We start from the raw sequence: 16,632 nt of genomic DNA, 5'->3' as shown, positions 1-16,632 counted from the left end.
AATTAAAGAAAGATTTTTATTGAAGACTAATAAATGTATTTGTTTAAATGTAATAATTTTAAAGATTTAAGCTCCCCTAAAAGGATTTTTACACCTTGTAATCACAGATGACTGGAAAGATTGGAAATGAGGAAACCCTGAGAATAATATAATTTTCCTTTGTAATGGGTACATGACACAAATTTATGATGTTTTTGAACATTTCAATAATTAATTTCATAACAATAAACATTTAATAAATCATTTAACAGTTATTCAAAATTAAAATATTTATTTTAGACAACACATGCATATAGCCATAAAAGGTGATACACCCTCTGTATTGAAGAAGCACTGTATGGCATTTGTCATAATGTAGCACAATAGCTGACCCAAAAACAATGACACTTCAATGAGTCAGATCTCTTATGTGCATGTTGTTAGATCACAACCACGACAGATGTATTATTACAATACATTAATCACAAAGACAACAACAGACGAAAGAAGACAATACTGTCAAATCAGCTGCAGGGTCTTGAAAAACATGCTTGGCCCTTAAATTAGAGCAGAGGAAAGAGAGACTAATAAAAGCTGAATCTCAATTATCTCCATCCAGGTCTATAAAGAGAATGTTCTATTTTTTAACGCGGTCACATTTTGACTTTGGAACAGCGTGTTAAGATGTACCAACCCAATTTTACGGATACAGTCACACCGACAGATCTGAATCTTATTGATATTAATTAGGTTTAAAAGTTAAACGATTTCTGTAATTGTGACTAACCATAAATAATTATTGTGCTCAACAACTCACACTTTCTTAAATGTAAGCTTTTGACTCATAAGAAAAGATTTTTTTACCCCACCCAAAGCCACACCTACTCGGCACTCAGTCAGATGACACAGAACGGCAATTTATCTAGGTTTGTTTAGCTAAATGACCTCAGAGCCATTTAAAGAGATACGCGCTAACCAGGTCAGTAGTAACAACTAGTTATAAATAAAAAGTTAACTCTAACTAAACTGTGTATGTCGTTAATAAAATAAGCTTATTAATGATTCATTTATAATTCTTACCAAATCAGCAATTTATCTGGTCATGCTGTATAGGGTGTGGGAGCTAGGCCCCAGACTATTGTTCCCAATCTCATAAATTCTAATGGTGGTCCTGCCCACCTGAGTGCCTCATTTGAGGGTGCGTCCCGTAAAGATCAGCCCTGACTCGTTTAAACCTGCAGAGCAACTTCCTTTTCATCCACATGTTCTAATCAGACTGACTACCTGCATTCTCCTGTCTGATAACTGAAACTAATACACATTGGTTCTATTGAACTGTTATATAAACAAGGCATTTTTATTATTGATACCTGAGGAGACAATTATGGTTTGAAAATGATTTGCGTAAGCTTAGAGAACTTAAACAATTAGGCATTTTGAATACATTGTAAAGGTAACAGGCTGAACCCATTTGGACTTAGACACAAAGGCAATTCTTACAATTGAACTCCATGTGAACTGGCTCAACAAGCAGTTTTCTTTTATCATATTTCCTCTTGAAACAGGAAGCTGTGGTGGGAGATATTTAAGAGCATGTCCCTTTTTTAAGATATCTAGAGGATAAATGCATGTTAAGCTGCCTTATTTTAACATCTAGCACTGACATATATTTTATCAAGTGCAATTATTTTGTCTCAAGATGCACAATTAATCGAGGAAATGTAATCTAAACTCTGTCCGGGAAACTGCCCCATAGTGTATTAAACTTCAGTTTATGTCACAGCCATAAACATGATTTGCTTCTTGCAATAAGTTAGACATATTGGGGCGGTTTCCCGGACAGGGATTAGACTAGTCCTAGACTAAAACATTTTTAAGAGCTGTCCAAACTGAAAACAACTTGAACTGACATATCTTAAAATACACCAGTGCCCTTTGTTTTGCCTCAAAATGCACACAGGTAATGTTTTTAGTAAAGCATGTTTGTTAAAACTAGTTATTTTTCCTAATTAAACCAAGGCCTAGTCTTGGATTAAGCTAATCCCTGTCCGGGAAACCGCCCCATAGAGATTATATAATTTAAAGGAATAGTCTACCCTTTTGCCATATTAAACTATGTTATTACCTCAACTTAGACGAATGAATACATATCTATCTTTTTCAATGCCTGCACTGTACAGCGCATTTTGAATGTGTTAGCATTTAGCCTAGCCCCATTTATTCCTATGGTACCAAACAGGGAAGCCACCAAACACTTCCGTGTTTTCCCTATTTAAAGACTGTTACATGAGGAGTTATACCAGTAAGTATGGTGCCACAAAATAAAACTTTTTTTTGGTACCATAGGAATGAATGGGGCTAGGCTAAATGCTAACACTTTCACAACGCGCTCTTTGTCTAGGTTGAGGTAATAACATAGTTTAATATGGCAAAAGGGTAGACTATTCCTTTAAGTGATAGGGGCATTCTAGAGGACATTTTATTGGAGAAAACAATTGAGTGCAGCATAAGTCATAAATATTTTTTTCATTATTCACATTAGTAAAAACTTTTTTATAAGTATTATAAGTATATACAACACATAGACTAAAACGACTAAAAAAGAGGTTAATTTTAATTTAAAAATTTTAATTCTTATTAAAACCATTAATATGTTGTTCATCTGAAAAGTTAAACCCTGTGCACTATTTGTTTGAACATTCTGACCAGGCAGACACAGCAACATTGCCAATTTGGGGCTGGAAGATCAGTTTGTCCAACCAACAGCATATGTAGTGTATTTTTAGTAGAAGGTTACTGTTCTGCTTGTTTACTTTGTGTTCCTTTCTGGTATCCTTGCGTTTATAATGCAAAAATTACTGCATTTACGGGCTTTATATGGTCATGTTAGAAGTTTGGAAATAGTTTAGAAATAGTTTTATCACACAAATCTCATGTAACATATAACATGATTGGTTTTAAGGCTATTAACAGACAAACTGTTGCTGAAACCAAATTATTCTTAATGGTAATTATCAACAAGCCACCATCCAATCATCTTAAAGGGACAGTTCACCCAAAAATTTAAATTCTGTCATTGTTTACAACAAACCTGTAACATGTTGTTCCAAACCTGTATAAATGTCTTTGTTCTGCTGAACATAAATTAAATATGTGAAGAATATTTGAAAATAAAACAGTTTTGGGGCACCATTGGCTTCTATAGGAAAAATTACTATGGAAATCTACAGACGTGTTTGGTTACAAACATTGCTCAAAATATATACATTTATAAAGGTTTGGAACAGACTGAGTAAATGACAGATTTATCATTTTTGGAAGTACTATCCCTTTAACCTTTCTTTAACTTTTACATTTACTTCTTTGTAGGTATGTTGCAATGTTCTGCATTTGTAAGCCATGTAAACAATTCCATAATAAACCAAGGATTGCTAAATTCAATTTTAATTTCAATTTACACACTTCTTGGCATAACTGGTATTTTTTTCTATAATAAATGACATGCTGCTGTGTTCTTGGCAGGGTAAGGATCCATATTTACTGCCCTAGAAATGCATCTGCTTTCCTGTTTCTGACACTTCTTGCATTTTGTTCCACTCTAGCTGAAACAGGATTTTCAACGCTTTTATTTACAATAACACAGCACTGTTGGCGAAAAGAAAATCATAATACTCTCAGAAGAGTTTATGATGATACTTCTCGTAGTGCTGACGAGACATCTCACAACTTTTTAAACAAAGTTAAACTTTATTAAAGAGATATATTACATTGGTGTGAAAACCAGGTGGCTTAAGCAGAAATATCAAACATTGAGGCGTATTGTCTGAGAATTCCAGAGAGAAATAAGAAGTTCTGCAGCAACATTAAATTAAAAATACAGTCACCTCGGGCACATCCAGTGATTTCAGATAGACATACAAGATTCCAGTTTTCAGTATACAGAATCAAGTTAGTATTGAACTAAAACAATTTTCAGTTGAAAGTTATTAAATTAGAAAATTAAATAAAATGTTTGCCCAGGCGTTATGTAAAGTATTAGGATGTTCATTTTCCAATTTTATTCACTCATCTATCTTCTACCTAACAAGCAAAAAGCATGACAAATATGTCTACCAAATGAATGTTATAGATGATTAATTGACAAAATCACTGGTAGTGTTCTATTAATTTATCTCAAAAGCTAAACATCATCAGTCTTTGAACCATGGGACTAGTAAAGGTGAGGTTATATGTATAAAACTCAGATAAGAATGCCAACCATAACACTGAGATCAGGACTCTTATTATGAAGTTTTATACAGTAACCTCTGGTCTTGGTCAATTTATGCCTCCACGCCTTCCAGCTCTGGAGGAAGGGGGCTCTTGGGATGCTTGCTCTCAAAATGTTGCTTGAAGGTTTTGGGATCTGGCATTTGTGACTGCAAGAAAAGCAAGAAAGATGTTTGGTTTAACACATTGTGGTTCAAAATATCACAATATTTATTTCATGAAAAAGTCAACATTAAAAATGTAACTGATTTTATTTCATGTAGCCTGTGAACATTATTCTAAATATTATGGCTTCCTTTGCAGCAGCATAATGGTTTTGAAGATATTAAATAACTATATAGTAATATTTATTGTTAGATTATCCAGTGAAAGCATAATCAGTACATAAGTGCAAAAGGAATAATGTAAAGCAAGCAGTTCTCCCAACTGTAAATATGAAAACTATTTCAGATATAAAACCCTCAGGTAAATAATTAACATTTTATCAGGCTCTATATTTAGGTTATTTCCCCTAGAGCTGCAATAACTATTGAAATAGTAGTCGATAATATTCATTCTATGCGTTGAATGCTATGTAATGACAATAGCATTCAACAAACGTCATAATCAGTTGGTTTGGTTTGTGCACTTTGAAGTCTTCGATGAAAAAACGCTGTGGCGTATAACGGATTCTACCACAAACCGGTATTTATGAATAGCCTGAGGCTGGGATTAAGCAAATTTAAAGTATAGTTATTTGATGAAAGTATAATACGTGCCAAACACATTCGGTCAATATCAGTATATCATTTTTGACAAAGGTGGCATTAGGGGCTTTTGCATCTATATCTACCTACAGTACATAAGGTGCAGCGAAATCTGTACGATGTTTAATGCAGAACGACAACACACTACTAAAGTAAACTGTAAATTTTACAGTTTCATGATTCATCCTTTTGATTTCACTTTGTGTTGATTGGTAGGTGTACCAACAAGCCTTATTGGTTAAGCTACAGTCAAGTAACCCACACTGTCAGAAACAAGTTCCAACTTGACAGTGAAGTATTCGCAACACACACCCTTATGTCAAATCGGTTTTATATTTATACACAATATATCTACGTGCTGAAAAATAAAAGGGCTCTTTCTCGCGTGTCAACTGATATGTAGTACAAAAAAAAAGGTTTCTTACAAGAAATCTGTTAGTATGTTGGCAAACTGTAAAGTCACCGCTAAGTGTGATGTGTTGGGGTAACAATAAATGGCTATAATTGCCACTGACCCTGCACACTGCACATGTGAACACCAGCGCTGCTTTCGCTGCCGTCTTCTGGTCATGGCCTTTGGATTTCTTGATGTCTGCCTGCTTCTTGGCATTTTTCTGCTGAGACTGAATTTTCTGGTGTCCACGAGCCATACTGTTGGAAGGTAACATATTGATGTTAATGACATGACAAGATATGTGACCCTGTCTGTGAAATCCAGGTTAGGGTGCACTCATACCTAACCCAACCAAACTGTGCCCGAGCACGATTGTCCACCCTCCCTACTCCCCCAGAAGCACGCACTCACACTGTACTTTGACCGATCTGTACCCGGGCATGCTTTCGTTATTAGGATACGATTGTTTTGAAGAAAACATGAAGTAAAGCACTCTCCTAAACTGAAATCTTTGTTTTTTTTATTCTGAGTCATTTGGTGCACGATAACACACAGCCCTCTCACATGCCATCATATTGCTTAGTTGATATCTCGCCTGTGCAGCTCGGACATTCACGTAACCCTGTCGCACGCATCAGAGGTTTTTATGAAGGCAGATGAAGGTGAGTGGTCACGCAATTGACATCTTTCCTTTTGAACCGCACTCTGGCGCGGTTTGCGTTCACACTACGCATTCTGCACCTGGCCCGAGCCCACCTCTGCAAGCCGGCCAGGGTGCGATTAACCAAGCCATGTCTGGGGCTGGGCATGGTACAGAGTGATCAGGTGATCTGGTTAGAATAATGTGAGTAAGAAAGCCCTTAAAGTCTCATAATCTAATGATGAGATAAGAGGCATCAAAGTTTTAGTTCACTTATTGATTTCAATCATTGGCATGACCTTACTCAGGCAATACTTAAGATATCAAGGCTATTTTCTCACAGAATAGTCTTTACATTATGCTGGGTTTTCACAGACAGGGTCACATATGACAAGGTGAATGTAAACGTGAATCAGAAACATTTGTAAACAACACCTATCAGTAACAGCTATCGAGTCAAATTCCACATAATTTATAACCATAATGAAATCTGTTTCATAAAACCAAGTGGCTTAAGATGGCACCCATGGACAGAATATGATACAGTACAATCTCAGCTGTAAGGGAGCTTAAGCATGCATTTTAATCTGGGACTAGTATAAGATCTGTCCAGGAAACCCCCCTTTAATGTTCAGCATGTTCTGTCTTTTGACTCCGTTTAAATCAATAACAAAAGACAGGCAGCTGATGTTTTGGCTTGATTTAAAAATCAAAGAAACAGGCAAAGAAACCACTTTCATTTTGGATTATAGAATAGATTGCTCGTTACCCATGTCAGAGAAACAAAAAAACATTTTACACATTATAAAACACCATTTATATGTCAATAGTCCAGAAACAAGTAGTTTTAAGATTGGCTTGTTGTTTACTAGCTAGCTGTCAAAGCATATTAAGATCGACACGTTGCACGTTATTCTTTAATATTGATTATATATATTTTAAAACCTCAGTTCAGATCTTAAAAATAATATACTTAATGTAAAATCCCCTCTGACGTTTATGATAAGTTAATAAAAATGCAGGCTTAGCTAACAAAACCATATGGTTAGCCAGCTAGCATGCTAACACAGACCATCAACATCAGACCTTCTAACGTTAACAAAATAATCAACCAATCCACGTACATATAACAAATAAAATACGTAAACATGCGGTCTTGTCGACCTACGACCAGATTTTTGGTTTTACCTGGCGAACAGATGAGATCCGTAGGCAGCTATGAGCTTTATGTGTCCTCCTGCACGCTTATGACAGCTGTACTCTTCCCACAGCTACACACGTGTAATTCCAACGATGGCCACAAACATTGCACAGCGCTAGAGGGCCACATGCGCTCATGACGTCAAATTTGTAGAACAACACGAAAGACGCATCGACAGTTATGTTATTTTTATTTATTTAATTTTAAGTTTTTGTTTTTTATTTGTTTTCAATGATTGCCTTTCTATCCTTCTTTGTACTTATTGTATCTGTGTCATCCAAGATTGTTTGATACTGTATCAGTATTTTTGTGTTCTACTTGCAATAAAAATAAAATAAAAAACGCATCGCCAGGCCCGTTGATTTGTTGCAAACAGAATTTTTTTACATTTTATAAATTACTTTGAGTTATTATACATAAACCCTTTGGAAAAATCTAAAACAAAAATGTAAGACATTTATAAAAAAAATAATATTATATTAAATATTATATTCCCAATAAAATATTATATTCGTTTTAGAACAATGGTTGTCGATTATGTTATTAATGTTAACACTACGTTCACATTTTCTTTTACATAAATAAATACACTCAAAAGTTTTTGAATTTTAAAGCCATATTTTTTTCCACTGTAGGTTACTTTTCTGTTGCTTGCTTTCTGTTAGTTTATTTAAAAAAAAACTTTTTATAAGTTGCTTTCCTTATTTAGCACCTTAAGTTTACAATACAGCTAATTCTCTCTTCGGTTTGAGAAGTGCAGTTGAATTTAATATTTTGTTTAATTTTGAGGGATCCATTTTAATTCCAGGTTGTAATGCTCACTTATAGACTATGCTGCCACCCACTGGAATCAAGGTTTCTTGCACTCTTTGTGTCCAAATAAGTTGTACAAAATGCATTCTCCTGCCTTCAGCTGTTCAAAATGAATGCTAAACAACTTAAGTCCACTAAATACATTCAGTAACTGCTTAGATCAAATAATTTTTGGTATTATGTATAAAATACTATGATTCAGAGATAAGAACATACTATTTGATGCACTAATCAAAACACTCCAACCTCTCAAATATTGTATTTTCACACACATTTTGGATGTCTCTCTAATCTAGCACACATGCTTCAATTGATTAGCTTTTTAATATATACAATGTGACAATATGCAATACTGGGGGTACTTAAAGGTGCACTGTGTAGATTTAAACGGCATCTTGCACTGTGGTTGCGAACCGCAACCAACAGCTCAGTCCACTTACCACTCCCTTTTTAAAAGACATAGAGTCTACGGTAGCCACCACAGGACAAACATGTTATCGGCTGTGACAACATTGTGACGAAACAAGCTCTGTAGAGCATTTTGTCCATTTAGGGCTACTGTAGAAACATGGCGGTGACTTACATTTAAGGCGACTACTGAGCCCCTAAGGTGAAATAAAGTGACTAAAGTTTAGTTTCATGAGCTCACGTGAAACTTTTGCGTGCTCATGTGAAACTTTCGCGTGCTCGTGTGAATCTTTCATGTGCTCACGCGAAACCTTCATGTGCAGAATTTTTTTTAAAAGTTTCGTTTTGAAGTGGGCACGTGAAACTTTCTCATGCGCACATGAACCTAAACGAAATAGTTTCACGTGCGCAAACAAAACTAAACTTTATTTAATTTTTGCTCCATGTCCCCTTAGGGCCTCCGTAGGTGACCCACTATGTATGTAGATAAAAATGGCTCATTTGTAAGGTCTTTATATACCACTGAAATCATAATTAGGCTATGTATATTATCAGTGGTGGGCGGTGACTTTTTTTTCATGGGTGCACAATGCGAAGCTTGTCACAACATGTACGTAGCCCGTCATATGTGTGGCTCCTCATTTCAAAATATGTGTTTGCCGCGTCATGTTAACTTATGTGCATCACTCTGCATACGTGTCTAAAGGGTTTATGATAAATGAGACGCTCACGTTTGCCATATACTCACTTAATTGAATCGAATTGAATTATTATATTGCTTTTCCGTCAAGAGTGTAACTTCTAAAAGTTACACATTGCACTTTTAAGTACCCCTTTTCTATAAAGCCATAGAGATACAGTGAAACTTTATGTTTTTACCACAGGTCCACAATCAAACCCATAAATTGTATTAGGCAATGCTTTATATGTACATGCGGTTATAGAAAGTTTAGTGAGGTGAGATGGTTGGAGATCCCCTAAATTTGTACAGTAATATATTTAAACATTTCTTTGTATAAAATCATATTTATGTAGAGCAGTATTTATTATCTTGTTGCACCTATGCTGTGTTTATTTAATAAAGCTGTTTTAGACACAATGTGTTGTATTATAGCTTTCATATCTTAAAGGAAGCACACATTTTGATCGTCTGATCTGATTACTACCAGTAGGTGGCAGCGTTATACCTTCTTAAATAACACAAGGTTGGTCTCCTGCAAGCAATCAGATGGCACGTTGGCAACATACACAAGGCAATGTCATTTTTATGATAAACCTACCTTGGTTTGAGTTTAAATTAGAGCTTAATTCTGTTCAAGAGAACTTGAAGTATTTATATCTTATGGCAGAATTGATTATACCAAAGTACGGTAAACTATTGTTACATTTAAATGTTTTGTTCATTGATACAGTATTTCCTCTGTATGAGGTCTAACCACAAAATAATGGCTGCATATTAGGAATGAATAAAGATGAACCTAATCAATGATCAATCTTATAATGACTGTGTTCTTCTCTATCAACAAATCCATAATTTAGTGGATAAATGTGAACTTTATAAGTTGTTGTCTAACGAAGGTAAACTCTTTTCCTCATTTGTAAACAGACAGGAAATTTGTAAGCTCTCAGCGCTAACGGCACGTCTAAACATGCAAAGCACCCTCACTCCACAGGCTTTAGGTTATTGCTGTGAAATATTAGGAAACAAATGCATATCTCATGGTCCTTTAAACTGGGAAACTGTAGCATTGTGAGAGAAGTTTCCAGTGGTGTTATGTTTCGTTATTCACATTAAACGCAGGAATAGATTCTGATCAAAATAGAATACAAAAGTCTGGTATAGTAAGTTTAAAAGTAAAAGTTAGTTTTAAAACATTTGTATGCTTTGTATTTATATTTAAAGGGGACATGTCACAATACTTTTTTTAAAGATGTAAATTAAATCTGTGATGTCCCAAGAGCACGCATTTTAAGTTTAAGCTCAAAATACCATATAGATAATGTTAAAATTGCCACTTTGCAGGTGTAAGTGTGAGCAAAAATGTGCTGTTTTTGGGTGTGTCCTTTAAAATTCAAATGAGCTGATCTCTGCACTAAATGAGATCAGCTAATTTGTGGTTGGATAGTGCAGATTAAGGGGTGGTATTATCCCCTTATGACATCACAAGGGGAGCCAGATTTCAATGACATTTTTTTCACATGCTTGCAGGGAATGGTTCACCAAAACTAAGTTACTGGGTTGATCTTTTCACATTTTCTAGGTTGATAGATGCACCGTAGACCCAAATATAGCACAAAAAGTCACATTTTAATGATATGTCCCATTTAACATTTTGGCCGTCCTATATTGAACCTTGAGTGTAGTTTCGAATATGCTTGGGTGGAGATGTTTGGCCTCAGGCTTTCTGAAAGGAAATCTCCCTGGTGTCAGGCCTCAATAGCAACATGAGAATTTGATCTCTTAGGCCTTTGTCCTGGTTAAAAAGATTTTTCTTAGACATCTCTGAGATTTTCCATGGACAATCGGGTTTGTCATTAGGTCATTCTGAGAGTATAAACGACACTATTCATATCATATAACAACTAATAACATTGACAAACATGTCCTGTAGAGAATGTGAGTGATGTCTTCTGTAAAAGAAGATGTCACCATGTGTGTTTTGAGTGGTTGCCACTTAAAATACGTTTGATGAACATAAAATAAGTGCCAAGAACATTTGGTCAACATCTTTATCCTATTTTTGATGGACGTGGTGTTTAGCGGCTTTTGCACCTAAGCTCTTCATATATTACTTAAAGGGATACTTCACCGATTTAGCATTCAGCTTTGTATCTGTAGAAACCCGGCAGTATTACTGAATGACCATGTTTCCCTCCATCATTTCCCCCTGAGAGAAGAGATATCTGCATTTTGGTTCTTCAAAAAAGTCCTCCGATGATGCAAAAATCGTCATATTACATCATCGGAGGACTTTTTTGCAGAACCAAAATGCAGATATCTCTCCTCTCAGGGGGAAATGAGGGAGGGAAACATGGTCATTCAGTAATACTGCCGGGTTTCTACAGATACAAAGCTGAATGCTAAATCGGTGAAGTATCCCTTTAATATAAATGACTAAATATAACCAGTAGTAATTGTGACGCATTTAGTTTAAAGGACAATACCTTTTTTGTCTCAATATTCCTTTCATGCCTTTCATTACTATATTATAGGCGTATCATGAACGGTAATAAGCAGTTTGACTATTTTCCCACCTCTTAAGAACTTTCTTCAAGTCTCAACAAAACTGTGGTGAAACATGTGCATGTAAAGGTGTCATAATATGCAATAATTGCATCTTTCCAGATAAAGAAGCCCATATGCTCATAGGTGGGGGAGGAATCCAACCTGGCCAAGACACAAGAGGAAGTTGTTTTTTAATCCGTCCCATCAGTCACTTCCTCTAACATATACGACTGTGTTTAAAAACAATACTCAACGGAGAGGTTCACCACAATGGTGGAAGTACCAACGACAAATGTACTGGTGTCAAACTGAATTCACGGTGGTTTGAAAGAATCAAGAAATAAAAGCATTATCAACACATACATTCTTCCAAGTGGTTCCTATGACATGCAAGTGAAGCGTGCCATTGTACCGCCATGCAAATGAATAGGTGTATTACAGATACATATTTATCAGTGTTGACTGCAACAGAGACAAGCTTATGGTGCTGATGCAAAAAGAATCAGTCCCTTCACCGAACCTGTTCAACAGCTTCCCCGACATCTCACAGGACTGGTTTGGGAGTGAGGATATTCTGGCATGTGTCGGGAAAATGACGCTGCCCCTTTAAGGGCCACTGGAATGTGTGTGACCCCTCCGCCACCCCCTAACAGCAGCCTATGCCCTGACTACACACCTGCGAGTCCCGATTGTCATCCTGGGCCTCCACCTACCACATTCCAACTCTTACCCCACACTCCCGCTGCATGCTGGGACTTACCTGCCAAACAGGTAGGCTGTGGCGGTCGGGCAGGTCCTAACAGGCATCCTATTTCCATCTCAGAAATCCTTGGCATGCACAACCTCTCCCTCTTTCTCCGTCTTCCATAGCCTGCCCCTCATGTTTATGTAGGAATGCGATGGACAACGAAAAATAGTGACACCCTGCGTAGGCTACTCCGTGTCTATACTTGCCTGCTATGTTTTAGGTTGGAACAGCGGTCAAAGTATTAATGTGACTCATACTATAGGGTACACTGTAAAACAAAAGTTTTTGTATAACTTAATAAATTAAGTTAAATAATGTCAACTCATCAAAAACTTCATTCATTGTTGCACTTACATTTTTAAGTTTTATCAACTTAAAATTACAATTAATTTAAACTTTTATATCAAAATAAAGTTGAAATAACTTAAACTAATTCAACTTTATTTTTATAATTTATAGCAACTCCTCACAATTCAAAAAAGTTTAAATTAATTGTAAATCCAAGTTGATTAAACTTAAAAATGTAAGTGCAACAATTATTTTTATACAGTGTAGGTTCAATTCACTTGCATAACAAATTTGATTAAACTTGCATGCAGCATTACAGCATAGTTTATTATATTAAAGTATTTTATTAGTCATATTAAGGTTAGGATATGAACAAACATAATAGTAAATCAAGTATTACAGTTATTACATTTGTATTATTACACTATTATTAAGTATTATTATTAACTACACTGTAAAAACTAAAAAGTTGGATCAATTTAAAAAATTACACCTATTTGTATGAATTTTACAAGTTGGCTAATTCATTCGAATGTGAAGTGTATGATTATTAGAAAGAAAAAAAAACAATAATAAAACCCATTCCCTTACCCCAAAGTCACAAGGCAGATCATATAAAACCATACAAATGTGGTCATATGAATTAATATGAATTATCCACCTAATAAAATTTCGACGAATCGCCGTGGAATTGTGTTGGTAGGCTCTACTTTAAATTGTAGGTCTTGTAAAAAAAAAGTTGTGCTATACTTTTTACATTTTGCATTAATGCATTTGAAAGACGATTTACCCAAAGTCATTTTCCAATCTATATATTTTATCAGTATGTGTATTCCCTGCATCAAACCAATAACTTTTTGGACTGCAAATGCAACATTTATCAACTGAGCTACAGGAACAATGTTTTCACTACAGGTCTCTGAAGTCCTGACTATCTAGGTGCAACCCAATAGATTACAGGGTTTGCTTGTGTGTACATATGGTACGTAATCCACCTTATTGTATCCTTCTGGCTTGCTGTACATCCTGTCCTTTTACCGTGGGCTGTCCAGGGCATGGTGAGGCAGGCTTGCTCGCAGTGTTGCGGTTTCTCCGCATTAACCATAATCCTTCAGGCAAAGCTTGCAGAATACCGTTTTGAGACCCCACCTGTATTTATTTAGCAACCTCATTTGCACACTGAAGTGAAAAGACCAGGTGCTCTGTATGTGAGATTAGAACCGTGTCATGATAAATACTAAGATCAGAAACGTAGTCGAAGATGATTTACTTCACATGCTAAGATCACGATTAACATATTTCTGACCAACTAAAACCTGACATCAACTCTACCATAAGTTTTGTTTCTTATGCCCAAACTGCGCTAAAATATGACTCTGCATTATCGATTGAAGGCAGGACTTCCGTCGCCAGAGCGGCCATTTTGAGCGTTGGGTTATCCCCTAATAACAGTGCACAAACTTGTTATATCCAATATCTTTGCCTACACTGACCCAAGCCAAAAATACTTGGGCAGGTAAACAAACATCTATCATCAGGTTAAAAAAAGCCCTATCTAGCAATGCCCTAGACGGGTCTCCATCTTTTTTGTAAGCAAGGGCTACCACAATGGATAAAACAATCTGGATGGCTACTTTTTGATGTATACTCAAAACTTTTTTGTTTTACTTGTTGATTTTATTTTATTTTACTTGTTGATAGTTTATATGTTATTGTTGAAAATAAAAAAATTCATTTTTACGTTGTTCTAAACCTTTATGAATACGAAGAAGATGTTTTGATGCAACCCAGTATCACGAAATTACGTACCTATAGTCCCATAAATTTTTGATTCCTTCCGTGACACTGTCCAGTTTTTTCGCATTTTTACATGACCGTATCACGCATTTCTGTTTATGTGTCATTGTCACGTATTGGTTACTCAACAGTTTTGCCCTATTTTCTTACTATTGTTGCTTTGGTTCAGGGTTAGATTTACATAAAATGACATCCTTACCCAAACCCAACTCTAACCCTAACGCTAGGCGACAATGGTTTAAAAATCTGAAAATATAATAAAATAAATCAGAAAAAATAGTATAAACCAATACTTAAAGTGACATCCTAACGCAAACACCAAATCTAACCCTTAACCGAAGCGACAATGGTTTGAAACTAGGAAAAAGCAGTTGAGTAACCAATACGTGACAACGACACGGAAACAGACATGCGTGATACGGTCACGGAAAAACACAGAAAAACGTGACAGTGTCACGGAAAAGAATGAAAAATTTACGTGACTATAGATACATAATTTCGTGATACAGGGTTGTTTGATAAATGATAGTAAGCACACAGCTGATTGTAACCATTGACTCTCATAGTAGGAAAAACAAATACGATGGAATTCAATGGGTACTGTCAACTATGTGCTTATCATCATCATGTATCAAAATATCTTCTTTGTCATTTATCTCAATTCTTCCATAATATTTATTTCCTACTATGGAAGTCAATGGTTACAATCAGCTGTGTGCTTACGGCAACCATTTAGCCATAGGCAGTGACTTTATGGCAATGTATTTTAACTTTCGTAAATATCCCTGTTTACTTTAGCCGTAATTTAAAGCAGTCTAATATTAAAACATCATTATGACATCTCTGCCATGCACTTGAGTGTAGAATAGACATGAATGATGAGGTCAGTTCTTTGCTTCATTGTCTGCTAAAAAGTCTCAGCATTCCTCATAGAGCATGAGGTCAGAGCAAGGATCTTCAGACCATGCTGATGTTATCTGACTAATTTCGCTCAAATACCCTTGACTATCTGACCCCCTCTCCTTAAAGCACAGACCCATTGTCCCTGGCAGGGCTTTTTATTGTGCCTTGAATGGTCAAGCTATGTTTAAAACAAAGGCCTGTGTTTGCTTGCCCAAGGTGTCAATCTTCAAACTCCCTCACAATGGATAGCCTTGTGTTTACACTTCAGTGAACCAAGGTATACCAAAGCCACCACAAATTGGTTTGTTTAGAAGGGTTAATGGCAATCATTAAGTTCTCTCACAATAGATTCATTAAGGTGATTGTAACATTTGGTAAACAAGTTATTAAGCTGCTCCCAGTTAAATTTTTCTTGTGATTATTTCATTTCTTTCATGTTGTTTGAAATTATTCACCTTGAGTTATATGTAGTGCATTAATGCTGCAGACGTTTAATATTATACCGAACTATTGCTGTGAAGTATTTGTTTAAGTAATTTCTCTTTTCCCAAATATTGTCATCGTGTGATGTTGCTGTGTATTACATGTTCACACCTGACACTTGGAACCAAAAAAGAGGTTGAAGGTCTCTGGGGCGTGGGAAATAAAACTCGAATGATTTTTTTCTCACACAAAATTGCAGTTAAGGAAATAATATTGACTGATTACTATTTGACTTGTGGGCATGTCAGGTCTTGATGGCTTGAATTCGAAAGAATCAAAATAGGACGTGTGTTATTTACTGTACCATTGCCCAACAATCCATAGTTTACTGTGTAAACTGCTTCTTACAACATTAAAAATGCTCAAAATAAATAAATTATATTTCTTTTTTAAGCCTACCGTAGGCTACTCCAAATTTAAGTAGCCAATCAACATTGCAATTGCGATGTGTTAGTTCAGCCATGTTGGTACTGGAACAACAAGATATTGCTCTAAAAAGGTCAATAACAAACAACTTGTTTCCTGGCATAACACAAAGGACAACAAGTCTCTTCCCTGCTTTGGTTCTATTACAAACCTATGGCTATAGTGAGGTGGGCCTTTTCACCTGTCTTCTAAAAGCGCCAGCCAATCAACGAGCCTCCTTTACGCACGTCGACCAATCAGAGCGGTGTCCCGCCCCCACTTGAACCCAAATACTTCACACAGAAAAAAAACCTATCAAAGTTTACCCATAT

General features: G+C 35.9%; 1 protein-coding gene across 1 annotated transcript; it reads right to left on the bottom strand.

The window, feature by feature from the left end:
* Nucleotides 1-3,706: 3,706 nt before the first annotated feature.
* On the bottom strand, nucleotides 3,707-7,337 carry znf706 (zinc finger protein 706). The gene is made up of 3 exons (XM_065293182.1): nucleotides 7,217-7,337; nucleotides 5,510-5,645; nucleotides 3,707-4,397 (listed from the first exon to the last, which is right to left on the bottom strand). Exons 2-3 carry the CDS (start codon nucleotides 5,642-5,644, stop codon nucleotides 4,302-4,304), a joined length of 231 nt encoding a protein of 76 aa, XP_065149254.1. The 5' UTR covers nucleotide 5,645; nucleotides 7,217-7,337; the 3' UTR covers nucleotides 3,707-4,301.
* Between the last annotated feature and the right edge of the window lie 9,295 nt (nucleotides 7,338-16,632).

Source organism: Paramisgurnus dabryanus, chromosome 19 (genome assembly GCF_030506205.2).
Source record: "Paramisgurnus dabryanus chromosome 19, PD_genome_1.1, whole genome shotgun sequence".
In the NCBI taxonomy this organism is placed as follows: domain Eukaryota; kingdom Metazoa; phylum Chordata; class Actinopteri; order Cypriniformes; family Cobitidae; genus Paramisgurnus; species Paramisgurnus dabryanus.
Note: the sequence above shows the minus strand (reverse complement) of the source record. Positions and strands in the feature narration are given on the sequence as shown.

Coding starts and splice junctions, on each gene's coding strand:
- znf706 (XM_065293182.1), bottom strand. CDS start 5,644: ATGGCTCGTGGACACCAGAAAATTCAGTCTCAGCAGAAAAATGCCAAG. Junction 4,398..5,509: donor TCACATGTGCAGTGTGCAGG/GTCAGTGGCAAT, acceptor CTTTTCTTGCAG/TCACAAATGCCAGATCCCAA.